General features: G+C 42.0%; 1 protein-coding gene across 1 annotated transcript in view; it reads right to left on the bottom strand.

Moving 5' to 3' along the window:
* The window catches only part of PLEKHM3 (pleckstrin homology domain containing M3), a 70,107-nt gene that overhangs the window by 19,788 nt on the left and 22,554 nt on the right, over positions 1–27,765 (bottom strand). The window contains exons 4-5 of the mRNA XM_059476338.1: positions 24,861–25,054; positions 13,406–13,469 (exon numbers count right to left, since the gene is read on the bottom strand). Of these exons, the coding sequence (XP_059332321.1) occupies positions 13,406–13,469; positions 24,861–25,054 (258 nt within the window). The remainder of the gene's footprint in view (positions 1–13,405; positions 13,470–24,860; positions 25,055–27,765) is intronic.

Below are 27,765 nucleotides of genomic sequence, written 5' to 3'. Positions count from 1 at the left end.
GCTTCTTCTTCCTTAACTGGCCAAGGAATCCATTCCAACATCATTGTGGACACGGGGCCATGCTGATCACTGCTGTACCTGGAATACATTGGGCTACACTACTTGGTGACAGCAGAAGGAAAACAGTTGTGTCCAGAAGTCCAAAGCAAGCTGTATCTCTGAACAGCCCCAGTGTTCAGATCAGAACCACTGTTCATCTCTCTGGATCAGGAAAAACATTTCTCTAAGCTTCCACAAGACAGAAAGTCATGGCTCTGCACACAGCTCCTGCGTGTGTCACATCAGGAATTGTATAAAAATACACACCCACATGTACATACATAAAAGCCAGGCCCTGCCCTCAAAGCACTTACAATTTAAACCAGCAAAGCAAACACTGCTTTTTACAGTAACTGCCACATATCTTCCACCTGAAATGGGACAAGCTGTGTTTTGGAGGAGCCTCCCATACAGGTTCCCTGCCCAAACTGCACACCATCCCTCTGGCCACAGTTTGGCTGCAGGTGCCAGGGCTGCCAGGAGGAGAGGACAAACCAGGAAATCCAGCAGGAGCAGCTACCTGCCCCACTGCCCAGGCTCCTGAACACAGCTTGGGAAAGCTCAAGCTGCACTGAAGAGCAAGAGGGGAAGGCAAAGACTTGTCTGCAGCAATGGGAGAAACAAAGGGGGTAAAGTATCTGAACATGTGCTGAAAGGGTGGTGGCACAATTATTTTAGATGACTTCTGCAACAGAGGCCTCTCATACAAGTCAATATTATGAATAAAGGCAAATTAAACTTTCTTCTTGGTATACCTTTGTGTTCAATTGGGGAGCAGTATAATTCTGAAGAAACAAATGCACAGAATAAGTGAGGTGAGGGGGGAAATGCAGGGACTGCCAAACACTGGCAGACAAGCCAATGCTGGCAAAGGCTGCCAGAGTCTGTACGGTGGGAAGGCAGGACACATGCACTGGGTTGTGATTCCTGATCCACCAGGAAGACAGGAGATAAAAGGCAGCAGTGGCTGTGCTACAAGTTGAAGTCCCTTTGGATACATCACATTAATATGATTGTGAGGGCAATGTGTGATCATTCAAAGCTTAACTATTTGTCAGGAGAGCTGCTTGCCCCCAGAGGTTTCCTGATCCTTCATTCAAAGACTGGAAGTTACTCATAGTTCCCTTGCTCTATCAAGGTGGTGTTTTCACAAACAAATGGATAGTCAGCTGTCCCCAGAGAACAACAGCTGCAAAGCCACAGACCAGAGCATCCACCAAGCCAGATCGGCCCAAAATGCATATGCAGAAAAGGGCTATTGCTCACGGACAACTTTCAGGAGCAGCAGGTGTTTCCCAGGGGCCTGTGATCAGAGTCCCTGTGTCCAACCTTCACAAAGCATTTCTGAGCCCACAGCACAGCAGTCCCCTCATCTCTGGCACAGGCCGAGTTGCAGCTCTGTCCTGACTCCGTCCCTCATCCTGGCTCCCTGGGCTGAGCACAGGGCAGGCAGAAGTCCAGCTCTGAAGGCCCCACTGCCCAGACCCAGCTGTGTCTCCATGCAGCACAAACCTCAGGCCCCATTACACACAGCAGAGAAGTCAAGCCACTTTGTCTTCCCTGTTCAGTCAACAAAAACTCCCTGTATGAGAACCTACTTCCCAGCATGAAGGAGAGTTGCACAAACCAGTCCCATGGGAGAGCAATGTAGTGAACATGGTGTTGCAATATATGCTTTCATATTAAAAACCAAACTAGAAAAGTGGCCAAGGGAACAGAGGTAGAACTTCTCAAGTCTGTTGAGAGTTTTAACCCAGAGATGGTAACCTGAACTCATGACTTGTAATAACTTTCTGTTTGGGCAACAGAGCAAGAGCAAAAACTAGGCATTAAAAAGCCCTATTACAGAACTAGAGTTTGTTCCTGAGAGTTCAAATTCCAAAATACATTAATAGAAGCCTCTAGCTGGAACTAACTGAAAAGCAATCACATATTGATTAGACAAGGAAAGCATGGAAGACCCCTCCTAACTCAGACTGTGTAATTTCCACAGATGTAATAACCCAACCACTTTAGCAGGAACTAGAGGGGAGATGTGTAGAAACAGAAGGACAAATGAGTTATCTGTAATCCACCAGTGCTTCAAGTAACACCTGCAATAGCCTTCCACCCACCCAGGAGATCAGGGCCACAGAAATACCCAAACTTTGCATCATGGCCACATAAATCAGCACTGAAGTCTATCAGATATGATGAACTTTCTGGACAGGAAAGAAAAAACAGCACAGTTTTCAGACATTTCTGAGGTCAGTGAGTGTTTGTTTTGAGGGCAGGGGTCCTGTCAGCATTGCTAGATAAGAAGCAAAAGGTACTGAGTAAGATCTCCATCCCTGCAGGAGTCTATGTAGTGAATTTGAGTGAAAGTCATCAAAACTCCTACCCTGTCTGTGCATTTTTACCAACTTCTAAAAGTGCAGTAGATGTTTACCTAGAATGGAGATCATAAATATCTTTGATCACCTACATTAGGACTGTCAGAAGAGACAGTAAAAGAAATACAGCTTGCTGAGCTTTCAGATACACCGTTTTGCTCAATGTGAGAAATTGAAAAGGTTAAGAAGTCTAGATTCTCAACAGTGTCATGGTATATTACAACCACATAAAGTGTTGCTGGATTAAAATACTTCATAAATTAAATTTGGCACCCAGAGTAATTCCTACGATATGATAATAAAAGAAAAATCTGACACAGTCTAAACAAAAAAATCCCTTCTTAAGATCCAAGATAATGGAGAATCAACAGATGAAGGATATTTTAACAGAAGCTATCCAGAATCTAAGAGTAGGAAGATAAATCTATACACATGTTCGGGTAGATATTCTGCCAGCTCTTGCACAAGGGGCAGTCAACCAGAGGCATCATGTAACGGTGTGCCTGTAAACACTGTCAGTTCACTGTGGCTAAGTGACCAGGGAATAAACACTGAGATGGGAACCTGTGAAACATCCCCAGCACTCCTGAATCCTCAAATTGAGACCTAAAACTTCCTCAGGTATCAGAAGCACTGGAGGAAACTCTGGTTATTATCCTCATAAAGGAGAACCTGCTGCTACTGCTCTGCCTAAGAGCTTAGCCACCAGGGTTAAGTATTCCAGGTAAAGTGGTAAAAAGACTGTAAAACTCAGGTTCTGTATTCCTGCCACTGAGAGACAAGCTAAATTTGCCAAATGGCTTTGTGACCCCACCCTTGTAAATCAGCTTGTTAATCATTATCGTCATGGAGGCGATAAAGTTGTTTTATGAGGCAACACTGAAGCAGTAACATTAACTACTTATGCAGGGACTGGTGTATTTCTCTGCAGATAACATTTATGAGAAGGTACTCTCTTTAAAGACACAGGTTTGCTTCATAACCTTCTTTTGAAGCACTGAGCAATCTGTTGCTCTTATTCCTCCAGTCTGATCCACATGTCAGACACAAGTGATGCCTGGAGGGTATGGGTTAAGTGATATGAAATCCCTAAAACACCTTGAACTACAGGTTCACATCTAGACTGGATTGTCCTGGCCTCTCCTCCTGACAGAACAAAATTTATGATTATTTCTCAAGGCCAGACACACACTTGGCTCTATCTGAGAGACAGACATAGACAGAATTTGCCAGGAGGCACTGACGCAATGCAGAAGAGACATGAAAGGCCAAGAGGCACTGAGAAAATAGAAGGGGTGGTGGACATGAAACTCATTCATGATCCCCAATTACATAAATTGAAGAGATATAAAGGACTTTAATTCATAGAAATAATGTCACAGGCATGTCTGGCAGAAGGAAGCTACCTGAATGAGCAGTTAACAATTGTGCACAGCTTTCCACCATCCTCTGCAGAAAAGGTTTCTGCCCCCATTGGTTGTTTTCTTTCTACCTCTCCAGAAACAGCTAGTCTGAATCATGCCTTTTCCTAAGAAATTCAGAGGTAAGTTCCAGCTTTGCCTGGACTTTAAAGCACTACAGAGAACATGCTTCCTGGACCGAATGAAAGGCAGATAAAATATCCTGAAGAGACTGTCTTCAATTTATCACTTGGATGCTCACTACCCTCCAAATTTCACCAGTAGAAGCTTTGTGGAAGAGGACTAAACATTCAATAATCTTTCTTCACCTCCAGGACACATGAGAAATATGCTTTTAAATGAACTACCAATGATACAAGAAAACAGGTCTAGAAACAACACTTTTAGAATGACTGTCTGACTTTGTTAAAAACTTCTTACCAGAGAGATACCACAACAGTCCAGTGCTCAGAATAACTGTTAAGTTGTTCCTAATGCCTACCTCAGATCTTCTGCTATAGTCAGGATCTTTACACTCTACCTCCTATCCTTACATTGCAACATCTAGTTCAGAAACCATTTTCTGACAAATTCTCCTGTTTGTCACAAGTCAGAACAAGCAAAAGTGGACCGGGGGTACAGGAAAAATACAATTGCCTTTCCCTGTTTGTTTACTGGATAACAAGCAGGTATTTTCTGCATTGATTAAACATGCAAATTAGGCATTAAAGCCAAAATGGTAAACGCAAGCTCTGCCCCACAAAGATTTCAGTGTGGTCAGGACTTCTGTGATAAAAACACAGACTTGGAAACAAGCATGCTACAATATGCTTAGCTAAGGATAGTATAAGTTGCAGAGAAAATAAAGGGAAAACATTCCCTGGCTAGGAAGTTGCCAGTCATTTATATCTAGGGAACAGACAATGCTTGTGGATTGCTAATTTCCTTAAGAGAAAAAATCCTCTTCCGTTGGCCAGATTCTTAACACCACAAAAAAAAAATTCTTGTTATAATTTCAATGCACAATTAATCTTTAGTTCAGAGGAAAAGGAAATGGAAGGAGGAAGGACGATCATGAGGTAAAAGTTGCAGAGAGAGAGATATCAGATCTTTTGTGCAATATACTAATCAGCTGGTTTTCCTTGCTCCATTTTGACTCCCAGTCACCTCTTTCAGACTGCCCATCTTGTTTATTTAAATTACAGGTGATTTAAGGAAAGAATGATCTCTTACTGTTTGTGTGCATGCACACTACAATCAGTCACTGTGCACTGCTATACAACAAATTAAAAAAAGAATACAGCAGTAACTTCAGTAGTGACAAGCATGCTCTGGGTCCCAATCCCAGCTGCTCCCAACAGCAAGAGTGCTATCATCCCACCCCACCCTCTCCCTCCTCTTCCCTTTACACCCTCCACAGTCCCTCTCTGTCCCAAAAGCCTGTTCAGCCTGTGATACAGGTGGCAGCAGGGTGGGCAGGAGAAGGCGAGCCAGGGACTCTGCTCACCCACTACTGAGACACCAGCGCACATTGTCTTGCACTAACTCGTCACACAGGGCAGAGAGCAACCCAAAAGGAAACCCTGCAATAAACACTGCAAAGAACAAAAAGAACCCCACAAAACTAACTGCCAAATAAATCAAACTAAAGCAGAGGAAACTAAAGGAGTGAGATTTGAATAAACAGAAATCAGAAGCCCCCTTTGAGTCGTTTGCATCAGGCAGTCTGCACTGATGGCAGAGCCATTTGCTGTTCACAGTCCTTCTGGAGCAAACCCCTAAATATGTTTCATTTTAATTTGCTATTAGAGAGATACTCCACAAATTAGCCCCTAACTAAAACAGGCATTGGGAAGAGGAAGAATTACAAGGTCAAGAGCAAACACTGCTAATCTGACAAGCACACGTAGGCAGGGGGCGAGGTGAAGATGGAGTTTTACATTGGCTGGGGGAGAGGAAAAACAAACTGGTGACAGTTTAAGTCAATTTATAGCAGGAGACAGAGAGGATGACAAGGTTTCCCCAAGCCCTCCCCCACTCTTCTCATTGAAAGGAAGAAATGCCAGAAATTTCAGCAGGTCTCTGGATGCAAGCTGACACAAGTGAAGAGGAGATGGAATTGTCTCAGTATAAACAACATGCCAGGAAATCACCTGTGCCAGCTCCCCCACCAGCTCTGCAACAAGACTCACACTCACTGTGCTTCAATCATCTTTCCTCCTTTCTCCTTCCCTCAAGGTTTCCAGGCAGCTACATGCCAATTTTGTCACACCCCAAGTTCTCCTCATCTTGTTGCAGGGATGAATTATAGGTTGTTTTAAGAAAAAGGTATTCAAGCAAAGGTTAAAGGCTGTTCTAATCAAACAAGGTTGAAAGAGTACCAGGAATTTGGTTGGTAGAAAACAGAAAGCACATTACTTTGCATATTTGCTTCTGTATTTAGAGTCACGTATGTTTTTAAGCTTTCAGGCAGAGAGTATATGTAGACTTTTTAAGATTAAGCAAGCAATTGCATGCAGAGATATTAACTGACTCCACATGCCCACTGAGCAAGATGTTATTTCATGAGTGACAGCACAAAATTAGAAACTTTCCTGCCTTGCATAGGACTGGATCTGGGCATTTTAAGGATCCATCTCTGAAGGATTTTAGAACAAGAAAGCAACATACCAAGAAAATGGCTAGGGCTACTCTGAGAAAAAAACTCTGTGAGTATGAAGTATATTTAAAAGAAAAATCTAAAAAAAAAAAATATATTTTCTTCTCTCATCCAAGCAGGTAGCCCTGAGACACTATTTTATTTCTTAGGAAATCTGTTTTTTCAGGATGCTAGTCCTGAAGGAACACCCAGCTGGCTCTCCCAAATCATCATTTTAAGTGAAGTAGAGCAATGAGTTCAGAGCCCAATCTTTCAAACTGCTAATCCACATCTCCAGTAGTGGCCTTTTCATTCTGCACAGCAGAAAATAACAGAAGAAACCTGTTTAGCACAAGGCAGCAGAAAAAGGGTAACTTATATTACTGCTGCTGCTTCTACAGGCTGAAAAAAATTAAAGTATCTCTGGAGATCTCAACTCAAAAGCTCCTGTGAATCCCTGGCACCATTACTAGGTCATTTTAAACAGAATTTCATTCTAAAAAGCCACACTTAGCCCAAGAGGCCTAGATTACATGTTCACAAGGAAAAGGACTACATGTACTTAAAAAGGACTACAAGTATTTAATAAACCCTGTTAAAAATTCTGGTTTCATGCAGTGCTGGAACCAGTCCTACCATTACAAATACCTACTAAAGATCTTGCTAGATCTCTAGACTTGCCTGCAATACCTAATTCAGATGAACTTGTCTTCCTGACAGCCACCTGCCAAAATGCTCCTAACCAGCTCTTCATGCCCTAACCTGGCTGGCTCTGCCCTGCTCTCTGCCTGAGAGCCACTCTGAATGACAGCCACTCCCTTCCCCAGCAGAGCTGAGGTAAAAAGGAAACGCCAGTACCATCACTGCCATTACCACTGATTATAACCAGAGCTGTCAGCACTTTGAGAATTACACACACTCAGGGAATATCAGCTAACCTGAAGCTTCCTGTTCTGCTGAAAGGCAGCTCAGTGCTGGCAACCCCCAGGGAGTGACAAAAATAAATGATGTGCCAGGTGCTTTAGGATGACCCTGCCTGAGCAGGGAGGCTGGACCAGATGACACACTCTGGTGTTTCCAACCTCACCCATTCTGTGATTCAGTGATAAAGGAGCCACAGCCACAGGAAAGTAGACAAGCTGTTTAACTGCTGCTTTGCTATCAGATCTTTTAATATTTATGAAGATAGATGCTGTATGTTTTTCCCATCCTAGGACTATTGTCATATTCCTCTGCTAATCTACTTAGTTTAGAACACTGTCAGTCAGGCACAGCTCATAAAGACAGCTACTGACATTATGCCACTGTAGTCTAAGATGTATCCTTACATAATTCATGTAGGCAAGTATCTGGTTTTATTACACTGGTAGTAACACACTGCAGGACTCACACCTCTGTCACACACGCTGTGTCAACCCTTGCTTGGGAGGCTGGAGCTGTGAATCAATGTTTTCCCAACAGTGCTGAACTCTGAACTGTGGCTGCTATGGCACAGATGATGTGCCTGGCATTTTGCTGCCCTTGTTGAGCACAGTCAGTTCACACAGAGAACTGTGACAGACAAATCTTCAGTCATCTCAGCATAGCCAGGCCTGCCCAAAACCTAATTCTCTTTCTCATTTTCCACCTCCTGCCCCTTAAGCAGAAAAAGGGCTTGCCTAAAATTGAAAGAATTTGCTGGTACAGCTACATAGGTAAACCTCTTTGGTAAATAGAAGCTTAAGATGATACAGCTTATATTGAATCACTGAATGACACAAATGACAGCAACAGACACTCTCACTGATATAACTCAGTTTGCACTCATGATTTCACAGGCTCAGCTACATGCACCAATAGCAGGAGGGCGTTTGTTGTGTACCAAATTCAGTAATACTTCTGAAACTACAGCAAGCCCAAAGCATATTAGCCACCCCCCATTTTTTTTCAATCAATACAGCCACATGCACAGCCTCTGTGTGGGTTAGATGCTACATCCCATCCTTTTACTGTATCAATAAAAAGGAACTGCTGGGCCGGGACACCACCACTGATGGGCTTGGAATTCATCAGGCTGTATGTTACCTATCTATACTAAGCATCTATCAGCAATGGTATGGGGACTGAGTTACCAGAAAAGAAGTTTTACTTCTGAAAAAAACCAGCAAGTAAAAGGCAAAAGAAGTCCACATCTTGCATTCTCTGCTATTGTTGGGACTGATGAAACAACTTGTCTAAATCAACCCAAAGCTTTGCATGTATAAAAATAGTAGAAAGAGCATCTCTGATCTACTCCTTCACTTCTGTCTAGTAGGTGCAATGAAAGTACAGCATGGGTAAAAAGCCTGGAGGAGTGAAGGAGATCTAATGATTTCCTTAGAAATTAGATTTCTTCTTCTAAGACTTTCTAATCCTAATCTAACAGTATATTAGGCTCAAATCAGGTAGAACTTTCATTTCATTGAAGCTCATTTTTATTCCCCACACTCTTGTTAGGAAGCCTTATATGCAGAAAAGCTTGACCAGAAACATTAAGATTTCTCAGTGAGGAATGTTTCTGCGAGACCAACAGTGCAGCAAGCCCAAAATGCTCCCAGGAGCTGTAATCAGTGCTGGGTGTAATCAATGTTCCAAACGTCAGAGGAAGCTGAAATCATTGATCTGTCAGTAGGGGAGACATCTTCCTAATCCCTTCAGTATAGTATGTCTAGTCTGAAATCCTATAATCCCTTTATTTTATGTACTGTAACTGTGGATATTCTCATTATGGATACTTAATCCTCTCAAGGATGATACATTTCTGGCCTCAGTGACACTATTGTGGCATTAAACTCCTCATACTCATTGTGTTTTGCAGAGAAGCATTTCCATTAAGGATTCCATTGGATTTTTATGCATTCCTCATACTCACTGTGTGATCTGTGCCATATTATTGTGAGAACAGGGCTCTCCTGTTCATCTTTTCTCTGCACTGTTCTTCACATTATTTGTAGGTTCCTCTACGGGTAGTCAGGAAAGTTGATCTGAAGTCAATAATGTTTTAACTAAATTTCAACAGATTAGTTTATCTACAATGTTAAAATGGACAAATTATACTATATTAAATCTGTGTATGGACATACACATTCAGAATGAAAATGGCCTTAATGCAATTTATGTCACTTTGTTTCCAAAGTAAATGGAGATAAACCAAATGAAAGCCACTTATATTTTGAATAACAGTATTTACATAGTGATTTAATGTAATTCAACTCATCTTTTTAAATTCCCATATTTTGTCACCTCATTATTTTTCCGAGTGTTCCTGTATAAACAAGTCTTCAAATTATCATCTTTTTAAATCTCCCATCTTGCTCACAATTTCCATCCTTGGCATCCAGTAATTTTTGCCCTTATGTGGATCCTTTTCATTTTACTCTATCTTTTAGAGTTGGTATAACCAGGACAAAATAATTAGCATGATTAAGAGAGTTTCTACAGTAAAGACCATCAGAGAATGACAGAATGTGTAAGGCTAAAAGGGCCCACAGTGGGTCATCTGGATCAACCTCCCTGCTCAAGCAGGGTTACCCCAGAGCATGTGGCACAGAACTGTGTCCAGGCAGTTCTTGAATACCTCCAGCAGAGAGGAAAAACTCCACAACCCGTGGCAACAGGTTCCCATGCATGGTCACTGCAGAGTAAAGTTCTTCCTCATGTTCAGGTGGAAATTCTTGTGCATCACTGCAATAAGTTTTGTGCACTTGTCTATCTTGCTATTTAACATTAAAAAAGGCAAGACATTTGTTAACTCTCTATGGATGAACTATCTGAATCAGGAAATCACCACCATAGTGCCTTCTAGTCTTTTACTTCAAAAGCTCCCATCAACATGTTACGTAGTGTAAGGAGCCAGAATTACTCTTTATAAGAAATACAAGACTTGTCTGAGTCAACTTTGGTGCAAACCAATATTTAACAGTGTAAAAACTGTCAGTTTCAATACAAGCAGCCCCATAATCACATCTGTAAAATCTAAATGGACAGTTTTTAACTCCTGTTGCACGAACTCTGTCCATATATGCACAGAAGTATCAGTAATGTCAGCAGAGAAGAGTTCACACCTCCAGCAGGTTTAGGATGAAAATATCCTGGACTGTAACAGCACATCATGGTCCATAAAACAAATCCATTTTTCAAGTATATTACGTCTGCTAACACCAGCAAATTCAGGAGTGAATACTTGCTTCCTAGCAAGAGGAGATCTCCCTCTGGAAAGCTTTAATTGACTGGAATAACCCTGGATAAACTGTCTAACAGAGATGCAGAGGGTTATGGGCAATGCAGGGCAGATGACACGAGGCTGCAAAGACAAACAAGTGCAGCCAATGAGGCAGAACAGCAAGCTGTGGGTTTTGTGCCTGTTAAATCACACTTGGTGTTTCTGCCTATTCAGTCTGAACACACCTCATCAGTTATCTTGTCTGCTGACACCAGGATTCTAAAAACATCTACCCACAGGAATGCCACAGATAAACTTCTGCAAACTTTAATGTAGTCCATGAGGCCTTGGGCTGCAGCAAAACCTTCTGGAGTCCATGTATGCAAATAAAGTCTGTCACTTGTTGCCTCTTTGGTTTCTCACACCTGCACTACAAGCATTTGTTAACAATACAAGTGCTAGCAAAAAGCACTGCCTCACCAGGATTTGGGAAATTTCCAAAAGTAAGGCCACTTTTTTTCCAATCTTTTTTCACTCTGCTTTTAACCTCACAGTAAAGTCTTCCCCACTAGAGCCCTATCCAAATGGATCCAAGTGACAACCATCCCCAGACCACCAGACAGCCCAAGTATTTACTCTGCCAGACTCATAATATCTAGGCCCTGTTAGGCTTGGAAAGAGATTGATATTGGATTTTATTTTAGAGTAGTATTATAAACTGCTTCATCTACTGGCAAACAGGCACTTCAACCTTTTTGAACTAAGAACAGACCCTCAAACCCCATTTTTGAAACTCAGCTGCTGGGTAGGAAACAACTATGTTTTCTAGGATCTTTAAAGGGGACTTGGCTAGGAAGCAAATCAGAATTGAGCTGGGACTAACCAGGGTAAAGGTTGCTTATATCTGCAGATTACCCCTCTCTGCTTTTCTAATTCACTCACCATGCCTTATCTTTCCATTAATCTTTAATAAACCTTTTGGTTAATTCCCCAAACACATGCAATCTACATGACAGCAGGAAACAGTGCAAAAGCAGTCCATGGATATGAGGAAATAGGCAGCAGAGGAATCAAAAGGAGGAAAAACTTTCAGGATTAAAACTACCCAAACTGCAGGTCAGTGGAAAATGATGAGCAACTGGCAGAAAGCAGCAGTAAGGGGCAAAGCAGACAGGAGTGAGGGGCTGTTAAGGGTATTAGTATTTATCTGACCATTGGAGTCATTCTCTTATTGGGCCCTCCTCTCTTTTCCACTCTGGATACACTTCGACAAAAAACAGGCAACCAGATTTCAAACTTGGAGCCTCTGAAATGTGGAAAACCCTCTCCATGCTCACAACAAGGATATAGCTGGATTAAAAGGCAAATGTAATTTAACCCACCCCAGCAAAAATGATAATCAAATTATGTTGCCTCTAAATATGATAAGTTTGGGACTGGGCGCCTCAGGGGAAGAGAAGGTGTCTTGCAAACACAAAGAAACATGTTATAGGAAAGTGCTAAATCAATGCATGAATTACGACTTCTACCCTCCCTCTCTCCCCCAGGGTGCTTGATAAGCTGCTGCTTGCTTCTAAAATATCTACTACCAATGTTAGGAACTGATTAAGCAGCTTACAAAGCACTGGGGGCTAATAGACAGGCCCACCAGGGAGACTGCAGCTCTGGAGTTAAGTAGCTCGCTTTTTCATGGCTTGATTATTAAAGATGAGATAGCAGAACATGCTGAAAAGATGTGGAAGCAGTTTCAGACCTCAGGCAACTGGCCTTTTTATTTTATATATGGAATCATTTCTAGCCTGTGATTTTACCAGCCAACAAAAGCCACGTTTCCTGTTGTTCTGTAGTCTCCAGCTCTGAGGGGCATCTGAACTACCTCAACCTAATGTGTCAGCTGAACATCCAGAGCTGACTATGCTACTCTTATCCTGCAGAAAAGGCACCACTAGAGAAGGGAAACAGGTGAAAGAAGTTTAAATACCGTTTTACACACCACTGGCAGCAGCATTAGTGTGAACACAGAGGTGCCCAGGTCAGCCAGCACACCTCACCTCATTGCTTCCTCCACTTGCATCTCAGCATTGCAGCACACTCACCTTAGATTCTCTAGTCTCCCTTTTTCAGCTCTTTTTTCCAAATTCTTCTTGTGTAATCTGTTACATAATAAAATTCTGCTTCTCAGGTAAATGTACTTCAAGGTTCTTGCTTAGTTGAATCAATAACAATGCAAAGACAAATTCTGCTGGCACATTACCTCTCCCATGGTCACATCTGTCATGGTAACACTGCATGGCTCAGCTCTGTGTAGTAGGCTGGCTGAGGTTTGGGGGAAGGGGGTGGGGGGGTTAGGGTCCACCCTACCCCCTCCTCATGGCAATGCTCAGCAGATTTGTAAATAATCATGTTGCATTAGGGTCTTTACCAACTTCAAAATTCCAAAACAACTACTCTTTCAAGCAAAGAAATATTTACTACTCATCACCTATGGGCTAAGACTGATGAGAATTTATTGAGCAGATGAAAAATTTCTCATAGCAAAGTTCTCTTTACAGACTACAGCTTTCTTTCACAGTGTCTTTCCATCCCTATTTGAACACTGATGCTCTAGACTTTCATCCCTAATCAATGTCACCGTTAACTCATTTTTATACTAAACTACAAACCACAGAAACAGCTTGGAAGTACAGGTATTCCCTTAGAAGGGAAATGTACATTTAGTTCTGAAGGTGAGAACAGGCTCCATGTGTAACAGGTAGAATAAACCAAAGACACTCACCTGCTGAAGGTCTGCCAGAGAATAAAGATGGATTTGTTGAAGAAGGTACTCTCTGGGAAAGATCCTGAAAAGAGACAAATGGGTATGTGTCACACCTTTTTGACTGGGAAACTCCTAAGCTTCCTCTCCCCACCAAATAACAGCAGGACAGTGATGTTAGAGAGAAAGAAACTAGAATCATATCACCCTCTAAGCACCACCTGTTTTTACAGTTTTCTGCATGGGCACAATAGTCCCACAATAAGAGGAATTTCTGTGCCAGTGTCATTCTCATATTGTCAGGTCATATACTGAGACATTAACAGTCACTGAAAGCTCTTTCTGACCACAAACGATGAGTCTTTAAACAACTAATGCAGCAACAAAAATAAATAATGCAAACAACACATTAGAAGTATTTCTTATGGTCTCAGACAAGATTCTGGTCTGCAACAAAGTTGTAACACTTAGTTTCACATGTGATTTATGGTTTTGTAACTGAAATAACTATACTGGGGGAAAAGGCCATGCAGATACTGTTCTTCCAAAATCAAGCTGACTGAAATCAATTCCCCTTTCCATACAGAAATATATGTATTGGTATAGACTCTGTAATGACTTACTTAAGAAAGCAACATTTACTTTACATTAGCCCAAGTTTCAGGAAAGACCATTGCTTATATACTGACAGACCTGATCAGTAAAGCTAAATTACAGAAAACTGAACAGAGAAGAGATGCCCTAATTAGACTGATAGGCAGTAAAATGAAAAACTGGGTTAATATAACATCACAGAGGGGAAAAAAAGGACATTGGAACTTAAGTGGATATTAACTAAAAACATTTATGAAAACATATGTATCTGCTATAAAGATGTCAGGAACAGAAAAAGAACATCTTTGTGTGCATGCACAGAGAAGCTGCAATGACATAACCAGCTAAACCACAGAACAAGAGAATAAAACTACCAAATGCAATCTTTCCACAGAACATGGATTCTAAGAAATAATGAAAATGCACCTGTTTCTGATATTCCATTAGTTGTCTTAAACAACAGCCTTATACTGATACTTTTGAAAGCTGTACCGAAAGGGCTAGGACCTCTCACTGCAGCTAAGGTGGGCAGTACAAATAATTCATAATTCCTTTTGTACTTTTGAAAAAAATTTAAGAGTTATCGGGGTAGGAGGAGAAGAGTTTTGCAAGCAAAGCACTGTGAACTGCAGACCACCCATCTTATGGCACTCTGCTGGAGCAGGACTGTGCCATTGCTCCTTCTCACTCACCAAGCATATCCACTCTACCCACCCAATTCTCAGCTGCAATCTCACTAGGGCATTGCCATTTTTCCCTTTCAGCTCTGTAGGTTTTACTATTGCTCCTTTTTCAGAGGACTGTGTTGCAGTGGCTCTGCTGCATCACACCTTCAGAATACATTTGGCACAATGTCAAAGACCACTGCAAATCAGTCAAAATCCAGACATCAGACTGGAATTGCTCATTTGCACATAGCAGACTTATTAAAAGATACGGAGTCAACGCTGAACAACATTTTGAAGCATTAGTATTTTTTCAGCTCAGATAGAATTTCTTTCATTAAAATTTACCGTCATTCCTCCCTATCATACAGGCAGGCCCTAAACAGCTTTGCCAGAACCTGTATTATCTGCTGATGCCCTTACAGCCCTGCTAAGGAAAACAATTAGCTAATGAAACATTTCTTGTTCAGCAAATAGCATGAATAGCCCATAATGCAAAAACTGTAAATGACTAGTATTGATGACTAACATCACACTCCCCCTGCCTTCAAGGATGGCATTTTATTTCCTTATCTCCTGCAAGTTCTAACTCCTAGCAAAAAGTGTGCAGGTGAAAAGCAAACTCATGATCAACCAAATTTCTTCATCAGACAAGTCTCAGCCAGCATAGGCCCTGGTGACAAATCCCTATACCTGTCCCCTTCCTTAAAACATGCTGATTTGCAGCAATAGCTCTGCAGAGCTGGTATCCAACACATACCTCCTCCCTTCCAAATCTCCTTCCAGGAAAAAAAAAAGTAGGCATTACTCTCCCAGTTTTATGCAAAACGTTTATATACATACATATATATTTATATATACACACATATACTCAGCACTTAAGGGAGGGGTGTGATTTTATTTCCATTGCTACAGGAACTGAGGCATAAAAAACCCCTCAGTAAGTAAGGCTGGTGCAGCTCCAGATGTGCAGTCCTTCTACTGACTTGAACAATTAACATTGGTTCTCTGTGGTAGGCCACAGAGGAACAGCCAGGCAGCCAAAGCTCACGAATGCAACAGCATTTACAGAAGTCATGAAGTAACCAGGCCAGTCCCTGCATGATTCCCAGTAAATGCAGAGGTGCAAAACACTCCCTCAACATTTGCTCACACCACCAAAGGTGGAAACCAGAGCCCCATGACTGCGAAACCCTGAAGTTGCCTAGAGGAGGCAGCTCAGCCCCCACTCATATAAATGAAGTGCTTTCACCACACCTGTGGCAAGCTGAGCAACTCTACAAAAACAGGTCTTGCTGTGCTGCATGTTTGCAATTCAGTTGTTCTCCAGAAAATTCCTATTAGTCCTGTTTGGAAAGAAAAACCCAAAGCTCAACAGCTACCTGAATGTAACTGGGGAAGCCACCTCCCAAAAATGCATCTGTTCATTGCCAGTTTTTGCCAGCCTCCAGTGGGTGGGGAACAAGAGTATAACAGGCACCAAAATACCAAACCCAAACACATTTTCAAAAAACCCTCATAAAATGCAAGCAAATCAGTTGGGGCAGGAAATCCATACAGATCAAGTCCTCCAGTGAGCAAGAAAATGACTGATGGCCAGTTTCCAACCATTTGCTTGCCTGCACAGGTTCTCTGAGCCTAATGAGGTCATGGCTGATACAAAGTCCTGTTCCATAGGAGGCACACAGGACTAATTCAGAGCCTCTTGCTTCCCAACACAGAGGCCTCCTCCCATGCAGCCAGTAGGAAAGTAGTGTCTATGCTACCTCTGTCCTTCTGTCACCTACAACTGAAATTGTTCAAAGGAAACCAAAGTCAGTAGAGAACAGCAGGTGAGATGGGGCTCACACAAACACCACACCACGGCATTAGCATCCAGAGAAAGTACTACAAGGCCTCCAGATCAACTCAAATTCACACTCGTGTCCAAAAATCTCACAGAGACCCAGAGCAGGCTAAGATAATGTCACCTAGGAACACTTCACTAGAAAATATGTGTTTAGTTTCTGCACAAGGTTGCATCAGGAGCTTTGAGCATGCTTAGATTAATACAAGGCCTGGATACAAAAAGACCAAAATGTGCCTGAATATTACTTTTCCCTTAATATAAAGGTCTTTTATAAACACCAAATGGGAAATCTCCAATTAGTCATTTGAAAGCAAAATAAAATATGTCAATTTTGTAAATATTTTGATTGATGTGATACAACTAACTAGATTTCTTTTTTTAAACTGGTCAATTAAGAGCATTCAATAAACAGTGGCCTTTCAGTCAAATCTTAACACAGAAAAGAAACTGGAGTGAACCAGACAGAGGTCAAACGCAAGACGTTAAGACTCATCACAATAAAAACTCAAACCTCTGCAGCTTCAGAAGGTGACCTGTGACCCCTGAGAGGCAAATGGCATCAAGTGCATGTCCCACTAAAAGCACCTCCTAAGCTTTCCCAGCTTGGAAACTCCCCGACCAGTTCCACCACTGGTGAGTCACAGGACTGCTGTGCTGTAAATCCTGGCTACCAGTCAGGGTTTAACCTGCAATGAACAAACCAAGTTCAATGCTAACCAGCCTCTAGCTTTGCCAGCTACTGTGAACAATGAAAACCAATGTCTTATTGGTTAAAGGTCTTTAAACTGCTTTATTGTTATGTCCTAGATATAAACACAATCAATGCAAGCAGAAAAGAAACACATCATCCAGGACTTTGGATCCAACTGAAAGAAAGAAAGGAGCATTCTCAGTTTCTGATTATTATTCTTTTTTGCTTGATACTTTGTAATCTGAAGTACAACCTTCAGGCAAGACAGAAATTTCATCTGTTCCTTCTAGGATGATCTTATCAGGTAAGTATTTGCACAAACAAAGGTTATCTTTTAGTGTCCTCCTGCAAACAGAACCACTGATAAGAATTTGCTTTTTGCATTTGGATCAAGTGTGTAGTCATGGTGCTTTGTTAGCACTAAGTAATTGCTCTGCATTTAAAGCCTGTTTATCACCAGCCTAGGTAATTTTTCTTTAATGGGTTAAATACTCTGACAGCTCTGCTAAAGCTACAACAAATTAATCTGCCTATGCCTGACACTATAACCAAAGTACAAATGTGATAAGCAGGGGGAACTCTTCTTTTTATAGTGCAATCAAAAGAAATCAAGTTAGGTGACAGGTGGGCACAGCCAAGTCTCCTTTTTACCAAAAAGCCTCTTAAAACCTAGGATGTGAGGGAGGAAGGGAGGGAAGGAGGCACCAGGTTTCAATGGGTCTGGTTTGGCCAGGCTGAGAAGCGTATGATGACTGAGCTGTGACTCACAGGGGACGCAGATGACCCGGCCCAGCACAGCACTGCGTTCAGCCTCCCCTCCAGCCCTGTGCAGGAAGCTGCTACACCCACAGCTGGCACAGCACCAGGGTACCAAGTTCGCTTCCTCCTGCAGCACAGCTCATACCCTGGCACTGCAGCTTACACCTTTGGAGCTCAGCACTACCCTGCACAGCAAAGCAGCTGAAGGCCAGCACATGCTGATGAGCACTGTTCCTGTGGGTTTTGGCCCTGAACAAGGGGCAAGAGCCCTCTTTGGTCCTGAGCCTGCAGCCATGCACCAGCACCAGCTGCAGCCACGTGTGGGGCAAGGACCTGTGTGCACTCTGATCTCACTGAGAGCAGCTCCAAATTTTCAGACTTACTATTTGGTTCTAGAAGTACAGAGGGGTATCAGTGAGTTGCTAGTTATCCCAAATACATATGGCAAGGCAAATAACATTTCTTGCTGGGTTTTCTCTTGCAATTCATTTGATATGGACGTTGTCAATTCAAGGTAGAGAACAGCATCAACAGTGAGGGGGAAAGGCAGGATTTTTCCAGTGTTGTTAGTTCTTATAGCTTTCTTCAGGCTTTTTATTTTGTATTCCCTTGGTAATCTTAGCTCCTGTAAGTTTATTGGGAGAGAAGAACCCAAACTTTCCAGCCAACTAAAGTTACTCAAAAAAGTAGGGCTTTGGGAACTTAGTGATTTTAAAGTCAAAAGGTAAAAATAAATGAATGAATTATAACCAAACCAAAACACTACTTATTCATTCAGTTCTTGTGGCACTATACCAGATTTTTTTTTCTAATTCTATGAGCTTATGCAAAAAAGCTTTTGTGAATCACTTCACATTCATGAGGAATGAACACTTCTGGTTATGTTCTGGGAACAGTCACTCCCACATATCTTCAGCCCACACTAAGTGCTAGATTTATTAGCAAGCATGTCCAGGTAAGGTATTATTTTACGTTGTTATGAAATTCCCCATGAGCACTCCTATGTTAAAACAGTTACTCTTATCATCCATCAGCAATCCTGAACCAGTTTACAAACTTCCTACTAAAATACAGTACACCAACTCCCTCTCCTTTGTGGTTCCTTGAGCAAGGTTACAACAACATTGTGAAATACAAAAATTACTACAGATCTAACTCATTAATCAAGTAGCACTGTTACTAAAAGCAGAACAGATCATTAGAGACATAGTTTCATTTTAAATCAAAATAATTTAGAGCTCCCAATTAACTTGAAATTAAGAATAAGAAAATGGTCTCTGCTTTTGTCAGACACCCTTGAACCTTTGCACTTTGCTGCTGGAAGTTCTGATATAAAAATACGGGGATAAAAATGGCACAAGTCATATTTAACACAGTGTCCACATATAATAGGAACTTGTTTTTAAATAATTGTTTTCTTGAAAGCAACTGGTCTCAAAAGGTGAATGGAAATTACCAATGTAAAAATGATGTAATATCACTCATCTCTTTGACAAGGAGATACAAGGTGTGTGTTGTCATCTTACTGCAAAAGTCCCATACCTTCTTGGTGATCTCTCATAGGGCAGCTCCTCAGAGCACTGACTCCTCCTTCCTTCTTCTTCACAGCACAGCCAAAAAAACTCCAGCTCCCTTCTCAACTACCTAACCCACTCTTTTATAGCACTCATCATTATTGGACACACCTGTAGCCTATTAAGGGCAGGCCTGTTCCTAATCTTTAGTAATTAGTACAGCTGCAACTCCTCAGGGGTGAGATTGCCTTCTGCACTATTCTCTTACATTCTATCCCTCCCCAGGTGTGCCCTCTAGACCATAAAATGCTAACATGAACTTGTAAGACCCACCTGTCTTCTGGTGGACTTACCATGGAAAGTTCTGGCAGGTTCCTCAGCTGATGCTTACCATGGTAGAGCATTAGCTTGTGCCTTTGACCTTCCCTTGACATGAACAGACAGCAGCACTGCCTCCATCATGGCTGCTCTGGCACACATCTCAATGCTTCAGCTGTTTGTTACCTCTAGCTGAAATGAAAGCTCAGATTCCACCTAACACCATCCCCTCAGTCTTAGCCAAACACTTTTTAAGATGCTAATTTGCAAGATCCTGTGTGCACAGTTACATCTTCCAAAAGAAAGAAGAGTCGAAGCAAAGAGGTGAAGATAGTCTGTCTGTATCAGCTCCATCCACAGGCAATTTTATTTCAGCTACTGCAATGACTACAGGCATGCAGGATCTAAATAAACAACAAATGCGTTGTGCATACTTCTCTGCATTTATTTTCTCACCTTTCCTCACTTTGGGTTGTTGTTTGGTCTTAACACTTGTTCTTCCTCTAAGGATATGTAGATATCCTCTTTGAATGATTTTCTCTCTCACCCTCTTTCCAACCACCCGCGCGACAAATTTTCTTCTTCTGTTGGTCTTGCCATTATCTCAGAGCCCTGAAACCACATCCTTCTGTTTCATCCCTGCTCACACTTTCTTTTTGCAGTTTACTGCTTTCAGAATCTCTACCTTTGTTCCCCTGCTTTGGAATTTTCCACTCCCCAAATGCCCTAAACATTGCAAAGAAAATGGAGAGTCTCCTTTGACAGTCTGGAGATGACTTAATGACCTTCTGTTGTCTTTGGTCTGAAAGATGACATAGCCCCAGCTTCACATCCATGAGGTATTTGGAGGTATAGTGATTGCATTAGACCAATCAGTATTCCTGTGATGTGTTTAGACAGGTTCCCCAGTTGCCACACAAATATTTTGAAAGTAATCTATTCCCGTGTCAGAAGTGCTCTAAGGCCTCAGTGTAGAAGTGACAGGACTCTATTGTTCAGCACAACTGATTTTGGGCTTGTTCCACCCTGTGCTGACAGACCAGCAGGCTCAGCCAAGAGCACACATCTGCAGCACTGGAGCTGTACCTTTAACCTCCTGCTGCTGTACAGGAGAACTGTATCCTAGAGCCTGCTAAGTGATGCATCTAGCACTGCAGTTTGGCTGGGCAGAACTGTTGTATTGCTGTTCTGGAGCTGACAGACAAATGGTATCAGACTGAGATGAGTAACAAGAGGGAAGTTTGTCTATAAAGTTTCTCACCACCATTCAGATTTACTTACAGTACCAGGGCACTGCACCAAGCACTAATGCATAGGGGAATGTGCTGCAAAACATTTACCTTGTGTCACTACCATCTGTCTAAAGTATCTGGGCTAGCAGCACCTGAACTGCAAGTTTAGATGTACAGCTGAGACAGCAGAGAGCCCAGAGGGCTCCCCAGATGGAGCTCCAAGGTTGGCCTAGGTTACCCTTCCCTACAGTAGATATGCAAGCATCTGAACACTACCCCAAAAATCATTCTGCCAGTTCCTTGACTTGAAGAATCTTCAATCATGACAAGAACAAAGCAAACCCAGAACAGAACTTGCATCATTCATTACAGTTTCACAGAATACCCTAATTATTTAATGGACTCAGAGATCCTGTTTCCTTCCCAGCCATCCATTTTAATGACTCCATCTTGTTTTGTGTGGGCCATTCATTGCCCATCTGCAGGTGGTGGTGGGATCTGCACAACACCACCTGCACTAATTCTGTTTTGGCTCTAGGTTTCAGACCCGTATGCCTCTGCCTGAACAGCATCCACACAAGCAAGACAACAAAAGCAAGCAAGAACTTGTTCAGTAAATACATTTTAGTCAAATGACGTGTTGCAATACTGACAGTTACAGCTAATTAGGCATAACAACATCCCTTGTAAAACAGGGAGCTCAGCAACAGGTTGGGAATCTCCTCTGGCTAATGTCAGAGGAACACTGCTCATACATGCTGGTGGAGGGCCTTATTTCACCTCCCAGATAAGTCCATATTCCTTATGTTTTTCCCCCGCACATATGAAAGTGTAGAATCCAGTGGAGCAATAGGTGAGAATAAATCACTATAACTGACAAAGACCATTGTTACTGTAAGCCTTCTAGTTACTATAATTAAGGATTTCTTCTGTCTTTTCCTTCCTTTTTTTCTACTTTGTCACTTGCGTCTTCAAGGTTCATAACGTGGTTTCAGTCCCGAGTTCCCTGCTAGATGCCAAGTTTCAAAGTTCTCAAGGCACCTATCTAGGCACACCAAACATTATAAATAACATTTCCACATTTAAGCTAACTGGATCCTGAGCTAACCTGGTTTATAGCCATCTGGAATTCTTCAGAAAAAAGTGACTGTTAGCATTGTAAACAGTTTTGTCTTCACAGAGGACACCAAGAGTTTCCAACTTCATTGCCATCTTCATTTTGTGATCTGGGCTGAAGAGCAAGGTATAGATTTAAAGTAGATGATAATGCAAATAGTATTAATAAAAGAAACCTCAGGGTGATCTGCCTTTCCCTAATAAGGCAGGCTCTATCAGTGTCCCAGAGGCAGCAAGGTGCCAATACAATTAATCAGTCTGTTTTTAGTTCTCTGTAGACAGCAATACTAACAGTTTGTTTCAGTCTGTTTATATGGGCCTGACAGGTCTTCAAGATGCAGTGTTCACTCTCTTGTGATTAATAGTCATTCACATACTAAGGTGAAGACCAAGCAGAAAAAGAATGTTTTTAGAGGAGGACAGATAACTGGATTCTCTCTCTCCATCTTTCACTTTTAATTAGGAAACAGTACTAAATTTAGGAATGCTGTCTCACCATATTGTTTAAACTCCTCCTTTTTTTGCAACTTGCCCCTGGGATGAGCCAAAGGAAAATTTAAAATCACATATTTTCTTTGTTTACTTTCCAGCTGTGCTCTATAAAGTCATCACACTGGTAGTGAATATCTGCACACTGGGATACTGGATGAAGGCAGCAAAGCCATTGGGAGCATTTTGTGCAAGGAATAAATCCTTATGGGAAAAGAACTTCCTTCTTCTCATCTCTGCACATCTCTTAGGTGACATCTGAGGGAACAACTGAGCACCAAATTCACCTCAATGGAGACTTCACAAACCAAGGAGGAGGCAGACTCTAAGGTGTGTACTGTACATTCCTTCAGGGGCTTTTACACTTGTAGCAAGTCCTATCCAACTGGAGATGCTTCCCCAGTACAAAACCAAACCTTTCTTGGGCTGGGGCCCTTCTCTTCACCACACAGCTTTAACTGCAGATGGTGTGAAGAATAAGAAAAAGGAGCATCAGGAGCATTGTTTCCCAGTTCCCCTTCTAGTCGTTTCATTTTGACACAGGGATGTCTTCTCTCCTCTCTGCTCCAAAAGAGCACGCTCACATTTCTGTGATACATTTTGTCCACTCCCTCTTCTATTTCCTTAGCAATTGTCATCTCTCCATTTTGGAGGCAGATTTTGGGTTATTCCTCTTTTGTCCTGATTTCTTCATTAACACAATTTCCTGAGATTTTTTTCCTTGTTTGAAACTCCTTCTCCTGGCTTTCCCTTTTTTACCTCTAGTCAATTGATTGCTATGCTAGGCCTCCTTTGAACTCTCTTCTTTTACTGTCTTACCCAAGTCCATTGAATTCCTTGCCTCCTTCTGCCTATTTTAATCAGAAAGCATAATTTTCTTTCTTCTACTTTTTCTAAACAACCTTCAAAAATCTTCTTTTCTCTTCAGTTTTATTGAAGAGAATGGCATCAAAAACCAGCTCTGCAAGAAAATACCATCATCCTCTGGAGTAAAAGAAAACCATGCTAATTTTTAAAATGCTGTAAGCTGCCCTAGCAAATAATAGGAATTGAGTAGTAACACATATTAACAAACACATATTAACCCACAGTGCAATGCTCTCCATAAACCTGTTGCTGTATCCTTCTCCTTCTTGTTCTAGGTAGTTCATAAAAGCAATGACACAGGTTATGTACCCAACAGCAGCCCAGCTCTCCTTACCTGGGATAAAAACACCAGTTCAGTCTCCTCTCCCTTCCAAAGAATTCAGGTCCCTAGAACACCGTGTTCAAAATACAGTTATTGATGTCACCTGCTTCCTTGCCCTTTGGCAGCTCACCATTTCAAAGCAGTGACTTTCCTACTTGAAGTCTTGTCTTAAAATCTGGGGTACACAAATGCTTACAGATCCATCAGGTCAGCTGCATGTGCCCAGAGCCACTCACTTCACAGTATGGCATGGGCAGACACATCTTTTCATTTCTTTTGGAGATCCACACCAAGAACTACTTGGCCTTTTTAAGATCACAACAGTGGCTTGACAGTTTTAAGAAAATTGTTCATTTTTACCTTGTTAGAAAAATGCAGTAGCAGCTGAATGGACTAAGATGAAGTCTAAAATGAAGTTCAACTTTTATAAAACTCCTGTTTTCACCACAGCAAACTCAATATGAAACACCTTTTGCTGTGCTGTGACCATGTATTTGCCAATAAACAAAATATTCAGTGCAGCCATCTCATGGATACTGGCTGAGCAAGAGACCAGCATAAACCATGTGCTGGGTCAGGTGCCAGGGGACTGCATGTGACTTCTGCCTCTGGCAAGGTCATACCACAGAGGAGAGCAGAGGTGCTGGAAAGGTGGTTGACTCTGGCCCCCCTCATGCTTTGTCACAATGTGAGGTGTTTCAAAGATCCCTGCAGTGATTACCTCACTGTGATGCCATGGCAGGGGGCATGAGTTAGCAGATCTGACTGAAAATACTCACAGCCAGAAAGCCTGAGGAGGAGTAAAAGATGCTCACCACAATGTGTAATGCCCCAGGGCTAATAGCTGTCAAGAACAACTTCAGATATTCAAACACTAAAACATCATTTTCTTTGGCAGAGGATAACCCAGCTTCCCAGGGAAGTCAGATACAGCACAACACCTTTCTAAATGGGTAATGCCTTCAGAACCAGAGTGTGAGAGAAAACAAAACAGGCAGCAGGAAAGACAACAGGCCAAGGAAGCTCCATCCTTGTGCTGCAGGCTGGCTGTGGCTCTTACCTTCTACGCAGATCCTCAGCCACCGCTGCCCTGCAGCTGAACAAGTAGGCTCGCAGGGATTTCAGCTGCTGTCTCAGGCGGACAACAGTTGCCAGAGGTTCAGCATGACTGTACAACATGGGATTTTCCTGCTGGATATCAATTAATGGCTCCTCATAAACATATTCCAGGAACTCTTTGGCTTGCTTTGACACCTAAAAAATAAAGCAGTTTAGTTAGGCTTTTCTCCAAACTCTTTCTAAGCAGATCTCCCCCTCTGTGATCTGTCAGCTATTCTATGCATCTGAAAACTTAGTCTGTTACCCATTAAAAATGGAGACAGAGTTGAGAGAGATCCAACTCTCTCTGCTTATAGCCAAGTCAGACTTCATCAAGCCCTTCAAAACTGAATGTATGAGATACCTACTTACCCAAAGTACAGTGATATCTGCAGTCACATATGCTTTTGCTGCACAGTAACATAGCTTACATAGCTTACTAGATTTTTTTCAAGTCTAAAATCTGAATAACCAGTTTCTTCCCTGCTAATATTTTTCTGTTTGTTCACTGCTTTCTTTTTGGCAAAAGTCAAGTTGTTGTGCTTTTTAAAATACAATTAAATAAAACTGAATCTTATTGGTATTACTCCCAAAGTTCCATCTGCAAGTTTTTCATGCATTTTTCATGATAGTGCCCTGTTTTATCTCCACCTGCAAAAAGCTACTGTAATCTCAATAAATGAACCGGACTTTTGTTCCTTAAGTGAAAAGGCCAAATTCCCTCTCATTTCCGATTTCTGCATTTTATCACAGCTGGAAAAGAGAAGATAGGATTACATGAAATGAGCTGCAAATCACCTGAAACTCTGCTACAGAAATATTACTGGTTCCACTATTCAATTAGTCCTCCTGGACCTCTAAGTCAATGTTTACACTGAGACAAGGGAGGGATGAGTTAGGCTAACAAAAGTAGAAAGGGCACACATGCTACAGCCTCTTGAGATTTAGGAAGTTATTTCCCTTCTGGTGCTGTAGGTAAGAACTATATACATCCTTATAAGTAGCACCACTTCCAAAACCAGCACCAGTAACTACTGACAGGGGAAGCAAGCCCCAGATGTAACCTTTTTACAACATTTAATACAAATCTAAGAAACATGCCAAGGCCAGCCTTCCACCAATAACTACACAGATAACAAGATGTGGCATTTTAAATATAGCAGACCATAACTCCACACATTTCCTAGGTCCTGAAGCTGTATTAAATATCCCACCTATTTACATTAAGCACCCCACTAATTTTATTTATTTTTTAATATCCTGCATGTACAAAGAACTGTGCCATCTGAGTGGAATCAGAGCTAATGTTGCAACAAAAGCACCTCAGATTTTGTAGAACAAAATTCTATAAACTCAAACTTATCAAGTTTTTTAACACTAGCAACATTGATATTTTATTATGCTTATTGCAGTGCATTAAAAAAAAAACCCTGCAGTTAAACAATCTCCTTTTACAATCATTAAGTATCTGACTGCAATATCTCAGCAATCCCTTGGCAACTTCCGTATCTATAGTAATTATTAGTCCTCTTCCACTAAGGAGCAAATTAAAGGACGTATTCCATGGTTCCTGAGGAGCTGTGTGAATGCCTGGCACAGTGACCAGCTCCTCCCACCAGGAGGATCAGGTGCTCAGTTCTGTCTTTGTCTATCTCCTTGCTTTAAGCCTCTGTCAAGGTGATGGGCTCCTGACCCACCTGCCCTGCTGTCTTGGGAGCTGGGGGGTGTTCCTGTCCAACACTGCACTCACACCTGTGCACACCTGAACCCCACACTGGGCATCTCTCCTGAAGCATCAGGAGCACAGAAACAAAAAGATGCCACAACTGAGGTCCCCTGAGTCAGAACCCCACACTGGGCATCTCTCCTGAAGCATCAGGAGCACAGAAACAAAAAGATGCCACAACTGAGGTCCCCTGAGTCAGAACCCCACACTGGGCATCTCTCCTGAAGCATCAGGAGCACAGAAACAAAAAGATGCCACAACTGAGGTCCCCTGAGTCACTGCCACATGCCTGCACTATGGTGACCAAGCACTACTGGGCAGCTGCATGGTCTGAATGCAGCCTTTAACAAGACAAGGGCAAAGCAAACCCTTCCCTCTTCTTGCCAATAAAATGCACCCATGGAGTGCTGATTGCAGGAAAAGCAGCTTTGCCCAGCATCATTGGCTGACAGGTGTCAGTCCACTCTACATGGCTGACACAGGCACACACATCTTGTAAAACATTAACTCACATTGCCAAACACAGCAATGTTACAAGAGGCTGAAACACAGTCTAGAAACAGGAAGGGTTGGGCAGTCACAGTAATTCAATATTTTAGTATACATCCTAGCATACTCACAGTCCCCCAGTTTTACTGGGCAGTAAAACAGTCCTATTAAATCATCCAGGAGTGAGAAGATGCAAAGTGCAACAGGGTTTCAACTTTAAATGTCATAAAAGGATGGATGCCAACATTCCAGACCTTTCCTTTCTAAAGCCTGCAAACTTACAGTTCAAAATTCAATTTACCGTAAGTCAGCTTCTCCTGAAACCTTCTGGCACAGGGAGTTCATTTCCTACTGTGTTTGTCTGGCATTTTGTGCAGGCTGAAAGCCACCTGAAACAAGCTGCAATATTTAGTGGGCTTTGCATGCAAACAGGGAAAACACTTGGCCTAAGCAAAAGGAAGGAGGAGTGTTCACAGAACTGCCTCTTTTCTTTTGCCTTCACACAAACACATGAAAAATACAAATATGAAAACAGTAGGAGACATGGGGAAAAAAGCAAACCTGGGCACTGAGCTGCAGCTTTGGTTTGACAGAAGAAACATGTCTAACTGGCAAGTCCTTTCAAAGAGCTTCTACTGCTGCCAAGAAGATT

Source organism: Ammospiza nelsoni, chromosome 7 (assembly GCF_027579445.1).
Source record: "Ammospiza nelsoni isolate bAmmNel1 chromosome 7, bAmmNel1.pri, whole genome shotgun sequence".
NCBI lineage: Eukaryota > Metazoa > Chordata > Aves > Passeriformes > Passerellidae > Ammospiza > Ammospiza nelsoni.
This window is presented reverse-complemented; position numbering and strand designations above follow the sequence as displayed.